Source organism: Amblyomma mixtum, chromosome 7 (genome assembly GCF_055824585.1).
Source record: "Amblyomma mixtum isolate Tamu chromosome 7, ASM5582458v1, whole genome shotgun sequence".
Lineage (NCBI taxonomy): Eukaryota > Metazoa > Arthropoda > Arachnida > Ixodida > Ixodidae > Amblyomma > Amblyomma mixtum.
Genome location: NC_143018.1, coordinates 60,888,152 through 60,910,901, shown reverse-complemented (window position 1 = coordinate 60,910,901; position 22,750 = coordinate 60,888,152). Strand labels below are relative to the sequence as shown.

Sequence of the window (22,750 nt, the reverse complement as noted above, 5' to 3'; positions counted from 1 at the left end):
CGCTGGTGTCGCTGCGACGCGAGCGCCCTCCCTTGTTAGTTACAGTAACCGAACCGAGAGGAGTGCTTTTCGGGGGGGCAGCTAACAACAGTGGGGTGCGTTGAGGGAAAGCGAACGCAGGGGACGAAGGCGTCCCCACATCCCCCCAACCTTAAATAGACCCACGCGCCTGCAAGTTACATGCTATGGAGGAGTCTCCTGGTCTTCATGCACTTGAGGCAGGTCGTGCAGCGGAGGTCACGCCGACAGGGTGCACGCAGTCTTCCGCGGTATTCCGAAGGCGGCGTGAAGGTCTCCGCTGGGACGACTCGCATGGCCCGCGGGCTATGTGCCCGCAGGCCCGCGAAGAGGAGGGCCGGTTGACCACTGCAGGCCAAGATTCCGCAGTAGTCGCCAGGGCAGCAGCAGCCGGAGGTGGCTGCTGTCTGGTCTCGCCACGGCTGCCCCGGATGGATGCGGCGAACAGGATACAGGCCGCTCCGTCGCAGCAGGCGGCGGCGAGACGATGTGCACAGGACAGCAAGCCGCAGTGGCTCCAGATCTGTAAAATTTCCGAAACACACTCCGCATGCCTTTAACGTAGGTCACGGGAGGGGAAACGGCGTACACAAGGGCCTCGTGGCTCAAATGCTCAACTCGCTAGCAAAACGTGTCGGGCGGCTGTGCAATGCAAAGTTCGAGTGAACAAAGCCCTTTCTTGAGTTGAACGAGAATGCTCGGTTCATGCGAGGTTAAAAAAAAACGGGTGGGCCAGCAAAGTGCGCCCCCTCTTAATACCACGGTCCGGTGGTCGTGTCACTTTTGACAAGGTGCAGGCAGCTATGAATAGCCTTAGGCCTCATTACCACTGTGAAGGTCGACGACCCCCAACAAAAGAAAGACCCGAAACGGGTTTCGTGCGCGCAGCCGCGAGGAGACATCAGCGTTGTGGGGTGGTCCTCCCCGCTCACTGCACGAAGCAGCTGCTGAGTGAACGGCGCCCACCGTATCGGACGGTGTCGGAACGCCCGGTGCCGAGCTGCAATACCAGCGAGCTCGTAACTGCACCCGTGGCCCCAGGCCACCCGGCTCCCAGAGCCGCGACTCCCAGAGTCGAAAAAGAGACAGCGAGAAAATATATACAGAAAACTCGGACCACCCACGCGGCTTCCGTACTCACTCGCTTCGGGCTCGGCAACTCCGCGGGCGCTAGGCCTCGCGCTCCCTCGATGCGGACCAAGTGGTTCTTGAAGAAACTCCAGGAAGAAAACTTCACACAAAAAAACATGCTGAGCATGTCGAAAAGTTCAAACATGCTGCAGCGCAATACACCTCGCACTCAAGAAAGCATGCCGCAGGTCCTAGCGATCAAAATTCACTCTAGGCCTAGCACTTGTCAAGTCCGGACAAAGAGCGTTCCTCGAACCGAACTGACAGTCGTCCAATGTTCCAAGAGCAGGCCCCACGTTGGGCTGCCAGATATGGGGTTTATAACTGGGGAGATAAACACGTATTCCCCGTTTAAGCACGGCTGACTCAGTTCAAAACCGCGCTGACCCCACCCCGTGGTCGCGTACGCTACTGAGCGCACGCCGACCACGGCGGGCCTTGCTCTGCGGGAACAAAGGAACGACACACTGGCTGACACAAACAAGGCATTTATTGCTATAGCAACAATAACGCCAGCTAGCAACAAAATACACTGAGGAATCTAGGATGTCCGACTCACCAGCACGGCTACGAGCGAACGTCCGCCCACGGTAGGGCAAAGGGAACTCCGAGTTCGAGCGGGACGGGCTCGGCGGGAGTAAGTTCCGACCGAGGCGCCCGTCGACGAAGAGCGAAGCTGCGAGCGAAACGTCCGTTCGCTTCCCGTTGCCGAGGGAGAAGAGACCCCGTCGCTCCCCGCGAGCGCGCAGCAAAACGCCATCCGTGGCGCTGGTGTCGCTGCGACGCGAGCGCCCTCCCTTGTTAGTTACAGTAACCGAACCGAGAGGAGTGCTTTTCGGGGGGGCAGCTAACAACAGTGGGGTGCGTTGAGGGAAAGCGAACGCAGGGGACGAAGGCGTCCCCACACGGTGGACGTAAGAAAATTAAACAGTGAGCCGAATTATCTCACCGACATGCCCCAGACTGGCAACAGCCTGGTATCACTCAGCCAAATGAGCAACATTGTACTAGGTGCGCTAAGTTCTGCACGAAGACAGGCCCAAGGAATGTCAACTTGAAGGAACAGCGCTCATCTCTCTTTTGATATTGTTCGTTGAGTTGTGTCTTCGTAAAAAAAACATGGAATACGAGCTAGCCTCTATTTCAACTTTATTGATCACGTGCACTTGATCGAGTCGCCAGCGTCCGCTTGTGAGGCACAGGCATGGGGGACTCTTACAAATCCTTCGTGTGACGGCAGTGGTCAACAATTAAGGAGCTGGTCACGGCTTACATCATCTGGCGGGGTATAATTAATGGTAATCGCTGCACCGTCAGTGCAGCGCTGGGAGCCTGTAGAGAACATACCCAGCAATTATGGACAAAAGCATTTTTGAACGGAAAGGAGTTTATGAGCTCAGTTTTTTATATATATTGTAAGATTTCACTATAGCAATCAATACAAACGCAGATATCTCGTCAGCTCGCTTGCATTCTGCGGCTATTAAGGTTTTTAATCTCCTCAAAAGTGTTGCAAAAGGGTACTTGTCTGGGCTAGTCGGTACATCTCGCAAGAAAAGGCACAGCGCAAAATAGGACTAAAGAAGTGGACAGACACGGGCGCGTTGTCTGTCAACTTCTTTAGCCCTATTTTGCGCTGTGCCTTTTCCTTCAAAAGCCTTTCCCATTGGTTTTCTATGGCAGTCTTAACTGCTCGATGGGAGCGATGGAAACTCTATAAGAGACTTTGCTACATATCGGAAGAATGGGCCATTGCCTTCAAAATTTCTATACCAGTACTTTACAGATTTCCAATATTCAAATTTTTGTGTCCAGGAGTGTTGGACACGGCAGAGCAAGAGGCAATTTAAGTGCGCCTTTCACGGTGCAGCCAGGGACGGCGCCAGGACATCCGTAGTGAGGTGGCGCAGGGGAGCAGAAGAAGAGGGACTGGAGTTTAAATATTGTGTAGGCATGACCCATATGTGGCGCTGATCTGCATGAAATAAATGAACAAAATGCTAGACTGATTGGGGGCTACATATAATAAAGAGGGGGCCCGATTTTGGCTGCGGTATCGTGAAACGTCCTCCTCGTCAGGGTCTCAACGAAGTGCTCGACAGATCTTTCTGCGGCCCGGCAAAGTTTGAGAGTAGCCACCCCACGCCTCCCCTTGGTGCCGTCACTGGGTGCAGCCTACGTCAAAAATATACCGCCCAAGGGATTTCCTGATCAGCTCAGCGAGGCTGTCTAGTACCCTTGAAAGTCCCAAGCTTCGGAAGGGCAAAGGCGACACTTCCTCTCGTCTTAGAGAGGTTGAGAACACTGACAATACGTTTTCGACAAAGCCTGAGGAGCGTGAAGATGGCACACTCTTAAATGGGTAAAACAAGTCAGCACTGTACGAACGGTTGATTAGTTCTTCTGTGGGGAGACCAACTCTGGCCAACGTCGACCTCTGTATTTAGTTTATGACTCCTCTACTTCCTTTCTTTTATTTATTAACGTTAATAGCTAGTAATATATCTAAGAATTAGCAAGTCTTGAAAATAAAAATCACAATGACCTTCAGGCTATACTCAGCTTGACTCCAAGAATCCAATGCTCAGGCTACTTCCCGATTTTTAAGCCATTAACCTTCGAGCGTTTTAGAGCGAAGTTGTTTACCTGATGGTGGGCTGAACGGCGACAACGGTGGCGGCGTAGCAGCCGAGTGCCCTGACCCCTGAGCCACCGCGGCACGTCAATGCTTTGTGCGCCTTATCAATTCTCAGGCAGAGCTGCGCCGTGAATGATCGCATTCTGACCACGACGGCTATCGAGCACAGATATCGATATTGCCGCCGCCAGTTTATCCAACAACAACAAAAAAAAACATTTCATCCTTCAGTACGTTAGCGTCCCTCTTTGCCCGACTGTAATTCACTGCTGCATGACAGTACATCCAGACGTGCGGCACAATCTCGCGCACGCACAATCGAGTGTTCGATAAGCTCATTGGTGTTGTGTGCTCCTCTTGCCTTCTGAAGTTATCTTGCCGTTATCGACCCTTGCCTTCCTCTACACCTTCTCTCGCGTTTCTCCCTCTCTCTCTAGACAATACCGGCAAAGCTATCTTTACAGGCATACGATTGATGCTCATGTTTCAGATAAACACTTGCCAGTCTGCTGTTTTCCGCCCATATGCGTGTGTACTAGCTTCCAATGCTCCTGCATACAGTATAGGTGTGGAGTGCTGACTCAGTCTCGGACTTAAGGTCACTTACGAGCAAATCCAAAACGCTACGCTACTGTCCACGCATGCTACCGTCAGTCTTTGTCGCGGCAGCTGCATTTCGAGTTCTTCTGAAGACACTCTCGAGGGCTGCATTATTCTTTTCGCTGCGTTCCTTCCGGACATCGTAGGTGAGTATACGATACTGCTGAGTGCCAAACGCTTGCCGCGGCGGCTTTCTACGCATATAGCGGGGGGCTGGTCCCGCTTATTCCACACTAAGCACATCGGTGACACGTCTACAAGTATTCCTGTTCGTGACCATTATCATTATCATCACCAGCCTGACTGCGTCCACTGAGGGACAAAGACCTCTCCCATGTTTCTTCAATTAACCCTGTCCCTTGTCAGTTGCGGCCACCCTATCTCCACAAACTTCTTAATCTCATCCGCCCACCTAACTTTCTGCTGACCCCTGCTACGTTTGCCTTCTCTTGGAATCCACTCCGTTGCCCTTAAGGACCAGCAGTTATCTTGCCTTCGCATTGTATGGCCTGCCCAAGCCCTTCTTCTTGGTTTCGGCTATAGGACGTCATTAACCGTGTTTGTTCCCTCACCCAATCCGCCCGCTTCGTTACAACTATCATTTTTCTTTCCATAGCACGCTGCGTTGTCCTTAACTTAAGCTGAACCATTAATCTTTAGAACTACACTTCTGTTTTGCCTGTCGACGTCATTGACCATACTTCGCTATTCGTTCCCTGCGTTACTTTAGATTGGACAAAATGCAGAGAATAGGAGGGGATCGAGGAACCATTTAGAAGCCACGTGCAATTTGGCCATTTCTGCGCGATGGTTTCGTGAAAAGGCGTAGTGTTGTAAGCCAGCCAGCCGGTCCTTTTTTGGAACAGTCGAATAACGACGTTACGGTTGTTGTTTTTGCCGTTCCGCAAGGAGTTGATAAGAGTGGCTTCGTGGCTGCTCTAACAGTGGTCATTGCCCTTCCAGCTGACCAAGTGGTATTCGCTTACTTTGGAGTCCTTTCACCGCGGCTACTGCCCGAGGGTGTTCCTTTGAATTCGTCCTTTCGCTCTGTAAATGATGTCACAAACTGACGCAGAAAGTCCAGCGAATTGTGATTACGCGTTGTTTAACACTGCTCGGAAATGCTCTTTCGCGTGCGCTTTCGGCCGACAATCGATAATTGTGCTACCCTTTGCGAACGCAGCCTTTTGCAGGTGGAATACTTGGGAAAGGAATTTGCATATCAGTTGAAGTGCCTACAGTTCCGGCAGTACAGCGCAGTTTTTTGTTGTTTTTTTTTCGGACGTCTGCTTCGTTCAGCAGAAATGTTTTATCTTGCTGCACGGAAATCTTTTTTTTTTTTTCAGGCAAGTGCGGGCATGCTCGCTTCCAACGTTTGTCGTTTGTGGCTTTAACGTTTGTTCCATATACAGCTGCTCTGGCCACTCATATCTGGCCTGACCTACACTGAACAGTTTCCAGCCGTGGCGTCACAATACGAATTGTTTCAGCCTTCCAAAGACATTTATCAAACTTGTCAGACCACCTCGTTTGTTGGCTGTCTGTAAGATGTCTCCACCTCGCTGGCGAAGGGTCGAGTGTGCGGACTCGGCGATGTCGTATAGCGTCGGTTGTCAAACAGCTGCCCGGCATTCACGCACATTTGGTGCTAACTGTGCTAGATTCAGGCTGAATGTATGGGCCATCTTTGTCCCATGATACAGCCAGCTTCACCAATGAGGACGTGAAGACAGTAGCGTACCGTAGCAGGATGGCGGGCGCGCGAAGTGCCTCAGAGCGACGGCTGTAAGTTCGACGGAAATTTTTCTACACTCGAGGAGCACGTTTTGACGCTAGGTAGAATGCACCGAGTGCGCTGGAAGTGTAATGGGAATCGACGCGCTGGACCACTACCTGTATACTGTGCACGGGTGACTGTTACAGCAAGTGAGGAATCTGTAACGATCTTTTCTTGTGGAGAATATTTGGTCGCTGTGGCGTAACCGCAATTGTGATTCGAACTGGAAATTCATACAGAGCCGGCACAGGATCTCATAACTGCGCCGCACGGGAACCAAGGAAATGAGAAAGCCCAAAAATGTTGAGCAAGAAAAATTTTAAACTAAATGTCCAACTAGGAGGGGGGGGGGGGAGGTCATAAAGAACGAATGCTACTCTTGCCACGTAGTCAAGAAAAAAAAATCGCAGGGATACCTAATTACATTGTGTTGGCAATGCGATAGCATTAGAACCTGTTTATGCCCTTGCCGGAAGTGACGTCACTTCAGGTCTGCTGACATCACTTCCCTCTAGCCAACGGGAATTATCCGGTCTGGTGACGTCACTTTCCTCTAGCCCAGTGGTTCTCAAACTGGGTTCCGCGGAACACAGGGGTTCCGCGGGCTGTCTTCTTGTGTTCCGCGATAACCCTCACCGGCCCTGACCCGGCAGCTGATATGAGACTGGCTCAGAGTGCTACTGAGCCACGCTTTGACTTGCTCTTAAAAGGGAAGCAGTACCATCCATCACATTAGTATTTGTATTAATCTGTGCAATAAACATTTAACTTTTGCAACTCTCTCTTTGCAAAAATGCACTCGACAACATTGCTGGTAAGTGAAATCAGGGCGGGGGGGGGGGGGGGGGGGGGGGGGGGGGGGGGGGGGGGGGGGAGGGTTCCCTGGAACTTATTGAAGGCTTTTGGGGTTCCTCCAAGCAAAAAAGTTTGAGAACCCCTGCTCTAGCCAATCGGACAGCTTTATGACCAACGACACATTTTTTTACCCGATGATGATCCTCACACTGTCACATCAAAATAAGGATAACTTAAAATACACGGGGTGCGACTTAGAGAGAAGTGAAAGCACAATTTGGAATTACAATCGAACGGAAAAAAAGACAACTGCACTGCTTTTTTTTTGTCTGGCTTCGTGCAAGCAGTTCAAGTTCTGCTGCGACCGGTTCAAGCGGGGCATTAGACCAGGACCACGTGTCAGGGGCCGAGTGCCTCTGTACTCAACAGTCTCAAGCCTGACGCCGTAATGGGACACAACGCTAGCAGAGTGGATGCCAGTCCCAGTGAACAAAGTCCTCGGCAGCTCGCCATGGACCGGACGCGGCGCACAATTTGCTGCAACACAAGAGAGGGTGAGTGCATTTTTAAACGATGTCGAAATTTCAGATGATAGAAGAGGGCATGAGTAGCGCTTTTATTGGATGATCCTCTACAGTCCCGAATGCATCTGCCCCTGTAGCTGGCTGGCCGCACAGTGAAGTATTCAATACTTAAAGTCACGGAGAGATGCGCATATTTCCGTGAAGTATTCAAGTCTAGCTTTCTTGGACCGATGGCAGCACCTTCCAAAGGAGGACAGTGGCGCGTCGCTGAACCGCTACACCACTGCGCCAGTAAGGGTATGAGTGCTCCCAGGTATCTGTGAGTGTAATGTAGAGAATTACCAATTCTGTATATATGCGCATTAAAACGTTAAAGCCATTGCGTCATACCTTTAAAACGGAGCTTAAGTGTCCTATACAACTGAAGAATCAATGCATGCTTTCGCATGTCTACGTGGTTTAACTCCACTAAACGCCTACCACTTTTTTGTTAAAGGCTACACGTCAGTAGACCATATTCACACCATGCATCATGTGATACAGAAATGTGCAAAATACTACCAACCCCTATATATATCCCTTCCCGACCCAGCGACCAGTACACTGGACATAAGCCAAAAAGCAATGAAAAAAAAAAAGCAATCAAAGCCAAAATCAAAACCGAAACCATTTTCACGGCTTCCGGAAAATAGGTATATCTCGATCATGATAACTTCTCTTTCGGCCGCATCTCCTTATGAGGGCAGCACAGAGTAATGCGCCCTCCACGAGACGACCGCCGAGCGCAACCTGCTCAAGAAAGTAATCTCTTTCAATGTTTTCTCTGCACGCAGTTCAAATAGATAAATTCGGGGAGTTAATTAAACTCAATTTGGATAAAAGTTTGCCCTAATTAAGAGTAGTTTTTTTGCAATGCGTTCAAGTTTTTATGTCCACTGTACATGTAATTAGGATTCAATTAGCGCGTATTGTTCAAATCTCCGTGCAAGGAGGTCATGCTTGTTTTTCAATATTTTTTGGCGCCAACACCGTGGTAGAAGCATCCTGATGTGGATATGTCGCGCAAGTAACATGATGCTGAGCACCATTTGGTTGTTGTATTGGCAGAAAAGACGCCCACTGATGAGGAAATCCAGGCACTTTTGTTTGGAGACGAGGCAGACCTTGATGTCGATTTGGACTCAGGCGACGAAGCGACAAAATTGAAGCCAGAGTCTGTGCTTCATAGCGAAGAAAAGCGACAATTCCTCCAGTACGGATAAAAATGTGCTACTCCTAGTGCCAGAAATCCCAGTGTCCAGTGTACTGGGCGTGGTTCTCCCTCCAAAACCATTGTACTTGCTGTCCTCATAATTCTTTTTGCACGCTTTTCAATAGCTTCTTAACCGGAAAAAAAACGGAAAAAACCACCACAAACTTTTGTTCTTGCCCACAAAAAAATTCAGGATGCAAAGGGATATAGCCTTAATAGATTACGAGACAGCTTTTTGACTCAATTGAAGCCTCAGCAGTCATGTGGGCATTGCGGAACTAAAATATAGTGTGTAGAAGAAGCATATGAAAAGACACTGGAAAATATCTATAGTGGCTGCGTAGCCATCATGGTACTTCATAGGGAAAGCGATGAAATCCCAATCAGAAAGTGTGGCAGACAGACACATGGTATCCCCAGTACTACTCACAAGCGTGTTTACAGGAGGTATTCATAAAACTGGATTTTGAAGAATTTGGATGAAGGTTAATGGAGAATACCATAGCAATGTCCCATTCGCTGATGACATTGACTTGCTAAGTGACTCAGGGGTCGAGTTGCAAAGCATGATTGATTTAGGTAAAGCAGGACAGCAGGTCTAAAACTTAACAGGAACGAATATAAAGTATGTTCAATAGTCTCGGAAGGTCGCAAAATTTTGTGATTGGCAGTGAAGCACTGGGAGTTATCAGGGAATTTGCCTACTTTGGGTAGGTATTTACCGGACATTGTACCATGACAGAGAATCACCTGCACCTCTGGAATTACCTAGGAAAATAAGAGTAAGGCGCAGTGCGTTTGGCCCGCACTCTTAGGTCATAAATATCGCCTTACCAGTATCCCCCCAAAAGAAATAATACATCAGTACAAGAATACATAATAACCTTTCCGGTATTCACTTATGGGAAGGAAACTTGGAGGGTAAAAAAAGGCTTGAAATTAAGTTAAGTTGAACAGCGCGGCGAGCTATGCAGAGTAAAATGACAGGTGTAAGACCGCATTTCGTCAGGGAACAAATGCGAGTTAATGGTATCCTATTTGAAATCAAGAAGAAATGGGGATGGGGAGGGCATGCAATGCGAAGAGAAGGTAAAGGATAGTCCGTTATGTTAATGGAGTGGATTCTAAGACAAGGGGGACGTGGCAGGGGGTTGCAGAGAGTCGAGTGATTGAGGCTGGAAGATTTGCGGGGATAAGGTGGCCACAGTGGGCCAGGATCACGGTTAATAAATGAATGTATGTGAGGGAGAGGCCTTTGTCTTGCCGTGGGCATAGTTCGGCTGATGATGATGATTCTTCCCTACGATAATGGTGCGAAGCTTTGTAATGCTTGTTGTTTACGTTTGGTGGCGGTGGTGGAAATGTTATGCCCAAAGCCGCCGGCACGTGGCTTAACAACTTTGGGATGTGAGACGAGACTAGATTCTTCTCGAATGACCCCAGCCACGCGCAACTGCTCGTGTGTTGTTAGAGATTGCCGTAGATGCTCCCAGCCTTGAAGTGAGAGCGGCCCACACCGGCGGTGATTCCGTTGGTCGATGACCGCCGAGCACTCTTGTCACTGTCGCCGCCGCTGATTTGTCCAGTTCTCTCTGGGCGCAAGTCAGCCGAATAAAGAGTTTCTTTTGGGAAGATTTCACTCGCTCTCTTCCTGACTGCCGTCGTTACCACGTGACATAAGTATCTTCGACTACGTCGCATGTTCTTTCTTTTCCGTTGCTTTCAAGCTGCTAATGCCTTAGAAGTGCCCACGTCCGTGTCCTTCTGACAGATGTGTATAAGAAAACTGTTTTTATTATTATGAGTTGGTCGTTATCCACGTTACGCACTTATCGACTGACTGATTGATTTGAATGATCGACTGAATGATCGACTGAATGATTGATTTGAATGATTGGTTTGAATGATCGACTTGAATGATCGATTTGAATGATCGACTGAATGATCGACTGAATAATTGATTTGAATGATTGATTTGAATGATTGATTTGGTTGGTTGATTTGAATGATTGATTTGGTTGATTGATTTGATTGATTGATTGATTGATTGATTGTCCAGGGTTGGCGACGGTCTGCAAGTACGAGGGCAGGGAGGCCATGCTCGTGAAGCCGCTTAGGCATCCCTGCACGGCGGACGGCTACACGTTCAACCTGGAGTGCAAGTTCGAGGCGAAGCGCTCCAAAGTCGTCAGCGTTTCCTTCCTGTTCACCCTGTGCGCCGGAGACGGGGACGACTGCGTGCAGTGGCCGTTCGCCAAGCAGGTCACGCTGAGCATCGTCCACGCAGAGGACGAAGCCAAAGACATCACAGTGCCCCTGAGGGTGTGTTCAGAGAAGGAAGCCGCTTGCTTAGAAAGGCCCCGGAAATACGTTCCGCAACGGGGAATACTCTCACAGGAGATCAGCTGGAAGCAAATTGAGAAGAAACAACTCATCCATGACGGCTGCCTTGCTATAGCAGTGAAGATCGGCGGCGCGTGGACTGATTACGTAGGGCCTCAGGACAGCTGCCAAGTTTGCTGCTGGCCATGAGGCGGGACTCTCATCGCCTTCCTAAGCTCTGGAAAGGAATGGCGACTGATGCAGCGTACGTCAGGATGCTTGCGGATTGCGTACGTTGTAAAGAAACGTGGACACAATTTTCAGCGGACTAAAAAGCTCCTGGCACTCAGGAGCAGAGGTCGCGCAAGGAGTGGTGTTTCTGCTTTGAAAAGCAAAAGATGCAAAGGAAGCGCTAGCAGTTTACCTAAAAAGATGACCGCTCCTGTCACCTTCGAGGAATTTAGAACGCCTTGCCTTAATGAAACGGCCATGAGTTTATGGGTTAGGGGGGTTTAACGTCCCAAAACGGCTCAAGCTATGAGGGACGCCGTAGTGGAGGGCTCCGGAAATTTCGACCACCTTGGGCACGATGAGGCAAAGCTAATATGTCAGTGCATGTTCCACAAGGTTGGTACTTTCTTTTTTTTTCATTTTGCAAACAGCAGCGATTTCGAAGACGACTTATTAAGATAACTTTCGCCCATGCTCTCTTCGATCTATTTTTGAGCCCATTCGTCTCCAAGATAAGTTTTGCGTTTACACGTAATGACAGCAAGAAGCCTTTTAGTGTTGAGACGAGCAGCAAGCTCCCAGCGCTCTATCAAAGTCAAGATTTGACGAATGCTGCGCTTTATATCTTGGAGAGCTGTCCAAGTCGGCCTCAAACTCGCATGCGTCGCTGCTGATATCTATGCTGGCTCAGCATATGGCCATGGATCATTTCTGGTGACCACTCGTGATGCAATTTGCTTTATATATGTGAATCAAAACGAAAGCTAAGCTCATTTTGGGTAGAAAAAGCAGCGCGAAAGGGACGGAAGACAGAGAAGAAGGAAACCACACCACCCAAAATGAACGTATACCAACTCGCCCAACTTTCCATTCTACGAAAGCTAAGCCTCTTTTTCGCAACAATATGTGCCCCAATTGACCGAGTGCTCTCGGCATTCGTTTTAAGACTGCGTCAGTTTTAACCAGCTATCTAAGCAAACGAAATGAAGGCTTCGACGATGAGTAAGCACGCAACCGCCATGCTCACGCCTTGCTCACTGCCATCACCGATTGTCGTAACGTAGTCTGTCCCTTTGAGCATGTGCATAAATATCTTCGTGAAAACACATGTGACGTGTCGTATCACCATTTGAATGGTCAGAACGCGCCGTGGCGCCGAGGTATTAAAATATTTTCGAGGTTGATTCCTTTCGCTCTTCGTATTGGCTCAGGGGAAGCTACGCCGCCTCCATCGCAGCGTTGTGCCGATTCTGGACGGCTGGAGTTAAAATAGCACCGAAGGAAAAGTGCATATATACCTCTCCTGGAGCTCTGAAGGTACTCGGCTAAGAAGTTCGAAAACGACCAAAATGATGCAGGTCATGTAACATGATAGCAAGGCTCGTCAAACTAAATGTGCCCGAGAAAAGCTCGCTTACGTCACGGTGGGTGGAGCTATATTTGTCAAAACCAGCCATGTGACCCTGCTGACAGGTGATGCCTGGTTGGCGGCACGATGTGTATTATACAGCGTCTTATTTGGTTAAAAATTTCACTGGGCGAGTATCTTCGTTGAATTCGGGTGTGATGGACCGGTAAATGTCGTGACGTCGTTCCTCCTTTCTGTGCAAAACATTTCTGTGTTCAGTCTCAATCACGGTTAGCGGGAACACGGGAGCGCGCTGTCTATATAGGGTGGTTTCTCGCGACCCTGTTAGAATGCGCTGATAGTGCGCGAGTCGGAGTGTTCCGTGTTACCGCCAACATCGTGACTTAGAGGACACCAGGCAGACACCCAAATTCCTGCTCGTGCAATGTGGGCTGGAAGCTTTTGATGCGAGCGAACACGACAACGCTGCCAGAGATGTGTGTGTCTGGCACCTCGACGGGCATGAGAACAAGAATGGCATCTCTACGCTTTCACGTCATGCGGGAGCACCCGTACCTATGTGGCATGAATGATTGAGTTAAGAGGCTTTTGCAGGCTCTATAATTGGGTTGCATCCTGAGACTCATAGTTCGGGACGAGACGCACAAAAGAGAGAGAAAATGAACATCAATTTTCTGCGTACCACCCTGAGAATGCTTGTTTCCCCACGGTAAGGACGCAGTTAAGGCGTTACCTGTATGTACATGTGAAGTGGTGCGCTTCATTCGTTGGAGGGAGAAAATCGATTGTGAGAGATTATAGAAACTTTCTTGGTCTACACTGATGTTGTGAGCAGGGTTAAACGTAAAAAGCTAGTCTGCAGCGAGGACCACAATTAAAGGGAACACTTTAGCAAGTGTTTATGCGGCTGACGCAGCGCCACCCGCGGCCACGTCGCACAGCGGACGCATCTATGAGTGTGTGGGCTGGCTGTTTGTGCGAGGTGCCCTAGCCGCCCATAGAGAAGCTCGCGCCCAAGTGCAGTACGGACCACACTACGTGTGGTCCGCACTGTACGTAAAGATACGATCAAAATGGAAGTGGATGCTTATAGCTCACACTCGAGAACGAAACACATATTTTCACTACTACATCGAACATTTAAAAGCGTCCGATGAGGATCCGCAGTCCACGAAAAAAGAACCCCCCCCCCTCCAAACACACACCAAAAAAATTGAAAGAAATAGCGCGGACATTACTCACTGACACTAAAATTGTCGTTTGCGGCGCAGTGCATAACAATGCACTGCTCCGTCAAGCAGTGCACAATGTCATCTGGCTCTGATGAAAGACACGCTTCGTTTTTTCATAAAGAACATTTATCGGAGTCGTGGGATCGTTTCATCGCTCAAGTAAGCGGTTGAACACTGCGGCGGAAGCAAAAGACAGAATAAAAAAAATTCCTCGAATCACTCTCTTCCATGATCTTTCATGGACCCACTCAAACGCTGAGAGGCTATCTATTTATTTATTTATTTATTTATTTATTCAAAGTACCTACAGCTCCCATAAGGCATTATTGTAGGGGGGTTATTACTATATACAATAACACATGCAATGAAGATATTGGAAAACATGTCAGCAAGGATAACACAACATATTAAAAGAAGACTAAATGAGTTTACAACTAGTATGAGTGATGGCACAGTGCTGGTAAACACACGAGACCTGGAAAAAAAAATACATCAGACTATCGCTTCAACAGCACTTTCGAAATCAGGTGCACAAACCACATCATTCGGAAGCTTATTCCAGCCCACGATTGTGTTAGGGAAAAACGAATACTTAAATACATTAATGCGGCATTGATAACTATTAATCTTTTTTTCCACCTTAATCACTTTCTTTACCAGCTACCGCCATTCTTCTGCAGGACGGATTGCCAAGCTGCCAGCGTCACGGTGTAGTCATAGTTTATGGCAGCTTCGCCACACTACGGATTGAAACGCAGTGGTGCATTCTTTACAGGTTGTTGGGTTTAAAATCGGGGACATAAATCCGCTCTCCCCGTTTAAGCGCGGCTGACATAGTTCAAAACCGCCCGGACCCCACCCCGTGGTCGCGAGCGCTACCGAGCTCTCGCCGACCACGGCGGGCCTTGCTCTACGGGAACAAAGGAACGACACACTGGCTGACACAAACAAGGCATTTATTGCTATAACAACAATAACGCCAGCTAGCAACAAAATACACTGAGGAATCGAGGATGTCCGACTCACCAGCACGGTTACGAGCGAATGTTCGCCCACGGTAGGGTAGAGGGAAAACTCCGAGGCCGGACGGGACGGGCTTGGCGGGAGCAAGTTCCGACCAAGAGGCGCCCGTCGACGAAGAGCGGAGCCGCGAGCGAAACGTCCGCTCGCTGTCCCGGTCCCAGGGAGAAGAGAACCGGCTATCCCCCGCGTGCGCGCAGCAAAACGCCATCCGTGGCGGTGATGTCGCTGCGACGCGAGCGCCCTCCCCTGTTAGTTAAAGTAACCCGAGAAGAGTGCGTTGCGGGGAAGCTAACCACAGGGAACTAGTGTGTTGAGGGAAAGCGAACGCAGGGGACGAAGGCGTCCCTACAAGGTGAACAATGGAAGCCCGCCGTTTTGAAATTCCAACTCGATGGTACAGTAAAGAGAAATAACTGTAGCATATTTTACTATCACTTCCGCCAAATAGAGGCCGGTAAAAAACGCTTTCATTCGCAACTTTATGCAAACTCTTTAGTGCTTGAACGCTACGCCCGCCTAGAGGGACTAGAAAACCCGATCCGCTACACTGCTGGTGGAACGGAATCGTGCAGGGCATTCCCGGTACCTTCAGATAGACACCCCTAGCTGCTAATCTCCTCGGCAACGACGAAAACAAGTTTATAGACTTCTTATTGTGTCTATTGACTTTCTATAGACATTGCTTTTTGTCTATTGACTGTCTATAGAAACAACTCTACTAAGAGTGTTTGGCAATAAATCTATAGATTGTCTATAGACTGTCTAATGCATTTGTATTGCCTATTCTCTAAGATTTGTCTATAGACAGTCTATAGACTTTATAGACAGAAGTCTATAGGCACTCTATCGACTGTCTAAACTTTTTTTGTGAGAGCGCGTGCCAGTGGAGCAGTCGTCTCTGTCACAGCTAAATATCAGACGAATGGGTGTCATGTTTTCCTGAAAGTTGTCGGTTACACTTACGAAGTCAAACGTTGATGTTGCGCAATCGAGAGAACACCGCCATTGCTGATCAGGGAGACGAGGGCGCCGCCTTGGACGCCATGCTAGACGTTGACAAGATTCGCGAGGAGCGGAAAAAAGAAACAAAATCCAAAACCGAAGTAAACTTAGTTTGGATTCTGGATGGAGTTACTCCGCCAGAAGCGGCCCGAATCACGCAGAATGGGTGATTTCACGCCGTCGTTCATATTGAACGATTTGAATAGGCGCGGTAAGGAAAGAGTTGAACATGAACTGTTTTTAGCTCCTGCGGTCGGCAGCCTCAGGCGAACATCGTCCGGGAAATGCGGCGAAACGGAAGGGGAACATGAAGCAAGCCGTTCCGAATTTTCCCTCCGAACTAGGATCAAAGCCCCGGAAGCGGAAGCGACGAGGCTGGAGCGGAAACATTGGGAGCGGGCTTTGGAAGGCAGTGCTTTCAATGTGAAGATTATATTGCCGTCGGCAGCGCTATAAAACTTAGTGTGCCCCAGCAATTCTACCTTGTCACAATTTTCATACCAAACCCTGAGACAGCGTATAATTGAAGGTGCATATGTCGTCAGTTCGAATCCATGTCACAACCTAGCCTCCAACTTGACTATAGGCAATACGACTCTAGAACACAGCGGCTTTTCCCTGTCGAAGAACCCTCTTCCGGCATATGACGTCAGCTAATCCTCATGACCCTGCTAGCGTGACAATACAGGGAGTGGCACCACAATGCAGAGAGGGGTCTATCCCCGACCATAGAGGGAAGGGATTATCTTTCATCTGCCACTCCCTGCTTAGTCACACTGGCAACTGGCAGGGTCATGAAAATCGGCCGACGCCATTTTCAGGAAGGGGGGTCCTTTGACGGGGAAAAGCATCTGCTTTATTAGGTTCCATCCGACATAGCAAATGTATGCTCTATCAGAGCATTGACCGAAACGCTGTACGACACACAATTGCATCAAAATTTTGGTACGAATTTCGGAAAAACTGGCGCCACACGAGATCGTCTAGTGAGGAGTATATAGAAGAACGGCATGCATAGGATTGTCTGCAGTGGTTATGCACATCTTGCAGTGTGCTTCATACGGCCGAATGATGACGTGTCCCTATTTTTCTTGCCATCGTTGGGTTTTCTGCACCATCTGCGAGTGCACACACAAACACACGCCACCGACTTTTCTCGTAATGTGACTAGCAGTGCTTTGCAATAAATTTCAAGTCGTGTTCAATTCTAACTCTGATGTGCTCACTGCATTTCGTGCGGTTTTGTCACTCTCCATATTCCACCATAATTTACACGCGCGGCCGCCTCATGGTTCAGAAGGTGCGTAACAGGCGTGATGTTTTCAAATGCGACAGGTCACGGGCCTTTCAGTGTGGGTGCGCGTTCAAATGAAAAAAAAAATCAACGTGAAAAGCCCACGCGCAGGACGCAGAGCCAGGTTCTGAGCGGATCACTCCTTCTGTGTGCTTATATAGTAGGATACAACCACGGTGTGTACACAACTCAGCAACGAAAAGGCAGCAATGGAGGCTAGATCAGAAGAGCAAGTTGCTGGGCTAGTTGGTACTGTTGCATCGTGGTGGAGTAGCGCAAAGGACGGGACACAAGAAACAAGGAAGGACGTACACAGGCGCTGACTATCAACTGAAATTTTTATTTCGAAATACAAAGAATATATAGCAATCATAAGGGGGTGGAACAAAGATAAAAGTGCCGCTCGGTCACCGGAATCCAGAAGACAGACACGTCAGTAGAAAAAACATGTTGGTAAATGTAGTGGCGGTGAAAGGCGATAAAGAGAAGCGGAGGGTGTATAGGGCCATTGCCGGCCCTTCGCACTTCGCACCTACCAGTTATTAATGTTTTTGAAGTGTTTTTTAATTTTTCTTAACGAATTTATATGTTTTAATGTCATCATTTCTGTTATTGATTGTCTATAGCTTTTAGCCCCTTTTGGGCAACCTCATCTTTCATTACCGATCATCCGTTATTTCGCGACATGGCCCTATACACCCTCCGCTTATCTTTATAGTCTTTCACCGCCACTACATTTACCAATATGTTTTATCTACTGACGTGACCGTCTTCTGGATTCCGGTGACTGAGCAGCCCTTTTATCTATGCTCCGCCCCCTTATGATTGCTATATATTCTCTGTATTTCGAAATAAAAATTCAGTTGATAGTCAGTGCCTGTGTACGTCCTTCCTTGTTTCTTGTGTCCCGTCCTTTGCGCTGCTCCACCACGATGCAATGGAGACTAGTTGGTCGTATATTTTTGTCCTGTGTACCCAGTTTTATCTCGTCGAATTCTTTTCTTAGCGGGTTATTTTCCATAAAAAAAAAAAAAACGAAATGGCAGGTTTCTATCAAAGGAGGCCCTCCAGCCAATGGTGTCGTCTGCTTCTCATGCCGTCCTCATTAATCCCCTTGGTGCCCATAGCGTGACATCACATGAAAGGGATTAGCCACGGTTTCATCAGATGAAACGGGATTAACCACCACGGTTGAATCGAACTAACCCAGGCGTGATAAAAATCAGTCGACGTCATAGGCCGGGACACCTCCTGTGAGCAGCGTCTGCCGCTTCGATCTTGGGTTGTACCCGACTATAGTAAAGGCATATTCAAGAAAACTTTGCGCAGAATAACACAAGACGGAAGGGAGAAACACGTACACACACACGACCGTTAACCCGCTTTCATGTTGCTGCTTTCTGGGCATTTCCGCTGAGTTTTGAAATGCCTTGTGCATATCACTGATGTTATTTTTGCTGTACCAATGTGCTCCCACACGTGTTGCACTGGCTATCATACGCTGGCGCCCTTTCTGCTTTTTAAGGCGATGTATCATTTCCGAAAAATACAGTTGCAAGATTGCGCTCTTGTGTGTGTACGTGTTTCTCCCTTCCGTCTTGTGTTATTCTGCACAAAGTTTTCTTGAATATGTCGCTACACCGACTGGCCCAACATTCTGCTCTACTATAGTAAAGGGCTGGCTATCGCGAATCACTTGACGACTGAAAAGATTGCACAAAGAAGAGCGTTTACACCGTCTGTCACCGAAATGACTGCCGCTGCATGTAAATGCAACCTGCCACTTTAGCATTACCGATCGCTGCTCAACTGGCAGTTATAAACAAGTTGATAATCTTAAGTTATGGATAAACACTTGGCTGGCCCCAACATGTCGAAATTCCCGGAGCCCTTCACTACGGCGTCCCTCATAGCCCGAGTTGCTTTGGGACGTTAAACCCCAATAAGCCAACCAACCAACCAACCAACATGATGAAATAATCTACAAGGCTGACCTCGTCATTTAATGCGTCATTTAATTTCGAAATACAGAGAATATATAACAATCATGACGGGTTAGTGCCCTTATCCTGCGGGAAGGAATACATTGGTCAAACGGGAAGATGCATCAATGTCAGACTTCAAGAACATAATAACAATGTAGGTAATATAGCCATCACTGGAAATCTGGCCAAACACTGTAAAAAATGTGAAAGCAAAACTTGCGCCCCAATATTTGACCAATGTGCAATCATTGGGAAAGGACGAGATCGTACGTCGAGAGAAATAATTGACGCTTGCAACATCCGTCGTGCAAAAGACCACTGTGTCAGTACATCATCCATTAGTTTATCTCAGAAAGAATTGGATTTTCTGAGAACAGCAGGGCATGCGTTGTGAGTCTTTGCGTTGTTTGATTTTATCCCATCCTGTTTTTATCGTTTATTCCGGGTTTTTAATTGTGACATAGGCTTAGTTTGTATTCGTCGCAGGCCTTTACTCCTCCTTTTAGTTGTTTCGTGCTTTTAGCCTAATTTTTTGGCCTCTTTAAAAATTCATCTTCTGTGAGGCCTTAATGTGTTTGTTGATTGCGGGTCCTTCACACCTCGCAGCCTACCAGCTATTAATGTTTTTAAAGTGTTTTTTTTTTATTATTCTTAACGATTTTATATGTTTTTAATGCCATCATTTCCGTTATTGATTGTCTATAGCTTTTAGCCCCTTTTGGGCGACCTCATCTTTCATTAACGATCATGCGTTATTTCGCGCCTTGGCCCTGTACACTCTCCGCTTCTCTTTATCGTCTTTCACCACCACCACATTTACCAACATGTTTTTTTCTACTGACGTGACTGTCTTCTGGATTCTGGTGACCGAGCAACCCTTTTATCTATGTTCCACCCCCTCATGATTGCTATATATTCTCTGTATTTCGAAATAAAAATTCAGCTGATAGTCAGCGCCTGTGTACGTCCTTCCTTGTTTCTTGTGTTCCGTCCTTTGCGTTGCTCCACCACGATGTAGGAATACCTCCAAGCCACAAAACCAGTTTCTCCCTTTGATTATCGGGGTGAATGTGTCATGTGTGTGTGCGCGAGGATCAGAGAGGCGGTATGTGGGTGGTTTGTCTTCAAAGGGAAGATATGTTACGGAGAGAAATCTTATCTCCCCCATTAGTCATAGGTTCCAGGTTATCCTGCCTGACCTCATTTTTCAATTATCCCACCGCCCTATCCCTTCCCTCTCCCCGACACCGAGTCTTTTCCACACGTGCAAAGCCCTTCCTTCCAGGAACAGAATTTCCACCCTCTTCTCAACTTCTTCCATTCCCCTTTCCCTTATCTATTGGGAAAGGGCAAATCCCCGGATATAAAAGAGGGCGTAGCCGGACGAACGCCATTCCTGTCTCTTCTTCCGAGTGCGCCGGCATGGAAGGAACGGAGCTCCCCATCTTTAAGCTGTGGTCCCAATCGACGGAGAAGCGTCGCAAGCTGACAAAAAAGCGGCGAAGTCTCGACCTGCGCCGGTTCCTGCAAGTGAGGACCATCATGAGGAAGGTGCTCCTACTGGTGCAAGCTTTGGAGTTGTTGACGCCTGCGCTCCAAAGATCCCCTGATCGCCAGGTCAGCTCAAGTCCTGCGAGCGAACTCCGACCTTCGGAGTTCCTGATTCAGTCTCCCTGAGCATCGAAGCAAGACAACGGCCCTTGTCAGGGCCACCCACGTGGTGCATTGGCAGAGTCATGCGGGCGACGCCCGGCCCTGTTCCCTCTCTTCATGGCTTTCACGGCTGCTCGACGGGTAACAGCAAAAAAAGCCAAATGTTTTTGACTGACGTAAGCGGGAACAACGGGACAACGACGGATTGATAAGTTCATTCTTTTATTTTAATTGCTACATATACATAAGTGAAATCTGGGAAGCAGAATTTAGTAACCGGTTCTTACAGCATGGCTTTGCGGCTAGGTTAAAAGGACCGGTAGCTAGGATTTTCAGGGCATATTCATGTGTCTAAATGTCAGTTTGTAGTAGTCGTTATTTAATTTTTACACGAATGTAAAGAAAACATTCCGTGACCGATGGTTCAGGTGTTTTTTTTTTCCAGGTGGGACTAGATGTTCCCACTAGACAGCATTCATTCGGATACGCCTCTCCACGTGATGCCAGAGCCGGTACAACGTCAGTCAGATGTTGGGACTGGGAGGTGTTGCTGAACTTGGAAAGAGCTAGGTGTGATTCGGTACAGAAAGCGGAAGCAGCTGATTTCGTGTGTAGGTGTTGCGTGTAGAGAACTCGACTGGACAGTGAAGGCGGATGAAACACCACGCTAGTGTCACGAGTGGATGTTCAGAAAGGCAGCCAGAGTTTGAACATGCAGGAAAAGAAAACCTATGAGAACTGCTTGCAAAAACGGAGGCTAAAATGGCGGACATTCCAACGGCACGCCACGTGAATGAAACCTGCACAGGCTTGTGCAGCGAGGGGAGAAAGTTGGCCAGAAAGACTTGACCTATACTTCGAGAGTATATGAGTAGTCTAGGAGGAAACATAATAATGGTCTTCAGTCTGGACAGGAAGTACCGGTGAGTAGGATGAGTGCGTGGGGTTGGAAAGGGGTCAGGATGGGGAGGATAAGTCTTATCTAGACGTGACGCCACCTAAAGGGGATTAACCGGTTGACCTGCAAAACTATAAAGAAGAAGGCCAGCTCAGCAGTAAGGAATGCGGGGGTGTAGAGAGTGGAGAGATAGCGATGTGCTTAAAAGGCTGTGTCTCCGGCTGCGACAGGTGGCTTGGTATGACTGGCTGCATTGATCTGCAAAACTTGTTTAAAGGAGATAGGGAGCATAACAGTTGAAATACGGGGGGAAAGATAGCAATTTGAAAAAAAAAAACATAAAATGTGTTCGAGTTCAGAGAAAGTGCCAAAGAAAGAGGGGGGGGGGGGGGGGCGGAGGGGATGCGGAAGATAAGGGTGTCTGAGAAATAGCAGGAGGTACAGGACATAAGCTAAATGAAGGAGTTTAAGTTGAACAAAGAGAAAAAAACAAGGAAAAGGGGTGATTGAAGGGGAAGCACCAGTCGGGGCGGAGGGCTAGGGTTGAAGAAAACGATAAAGTGGGATTATGAAATACTGGGAAATGCTCTGATCATGTGCAAGACCTTTGAAGTATGACGCCGGCGCAGGAATGTGCCTCAGAGATTCTATAAGCTTCTGGATATGTTGGTCCCTGTTGGGTGTAAGGTTTTAAATTTGTGGATTATGAATGCCTCTCTGTACTTTTCAGCCCTTGCAGATTTGAAACCTGACTGAAGAAGAAACAGTTTAAGTTCATCGAAGCTGTGGCCACGTTGATCAAAATGTTCACACACTGCCTTCTGTACTTTCCTCGTGTGTTAGCTCGATGACCATTTAGTGTGGCGCTCACTGATTGCCCAGTTTCTCCGATGCATTGTTTCTGACAAGAGGAGCGTTTAAGCATGTAAATACCATTATTCGACGCGCAGTTAAAGCTAGTCTTTATATAGAAGACGAAGTCGCTTGCCTGCCTTATAACTAAAAG

The 22,750-nt window shown here is 48.2% G+C and overlaps 1 protein-coding gene across 1 annotated transcript; it reads left to right on the top strand.

Moving 5' to 3' along the window:
• Window positions 1–4,265: 4,265 nt before the first annotated feature.
• LOC149336239 (uncharacterized) lies at window positions 4,266–12,472 on the top strand. The gene is made up of 3 exons (XM_089554674.1): window positions 4,266–4,533; window positions 7,307–7,513; window positions 10,795–12,472. Exons 2-3 carry the CDS (start codon window positions 7,408–7,410, stop codon window positions 11,265–11,267), a joined length of 579 nt encoding a protein of 192 aa, XP_089410800.1. The 5' UTR covers window positions 4,266–4,533; window positions 7,307–7,407; the 3' UTR covers window positions 11,268–12,472.
• The last annotated feature ends 10,278 nt before the right edge of the window (window positions 12,473–22,750 follow it).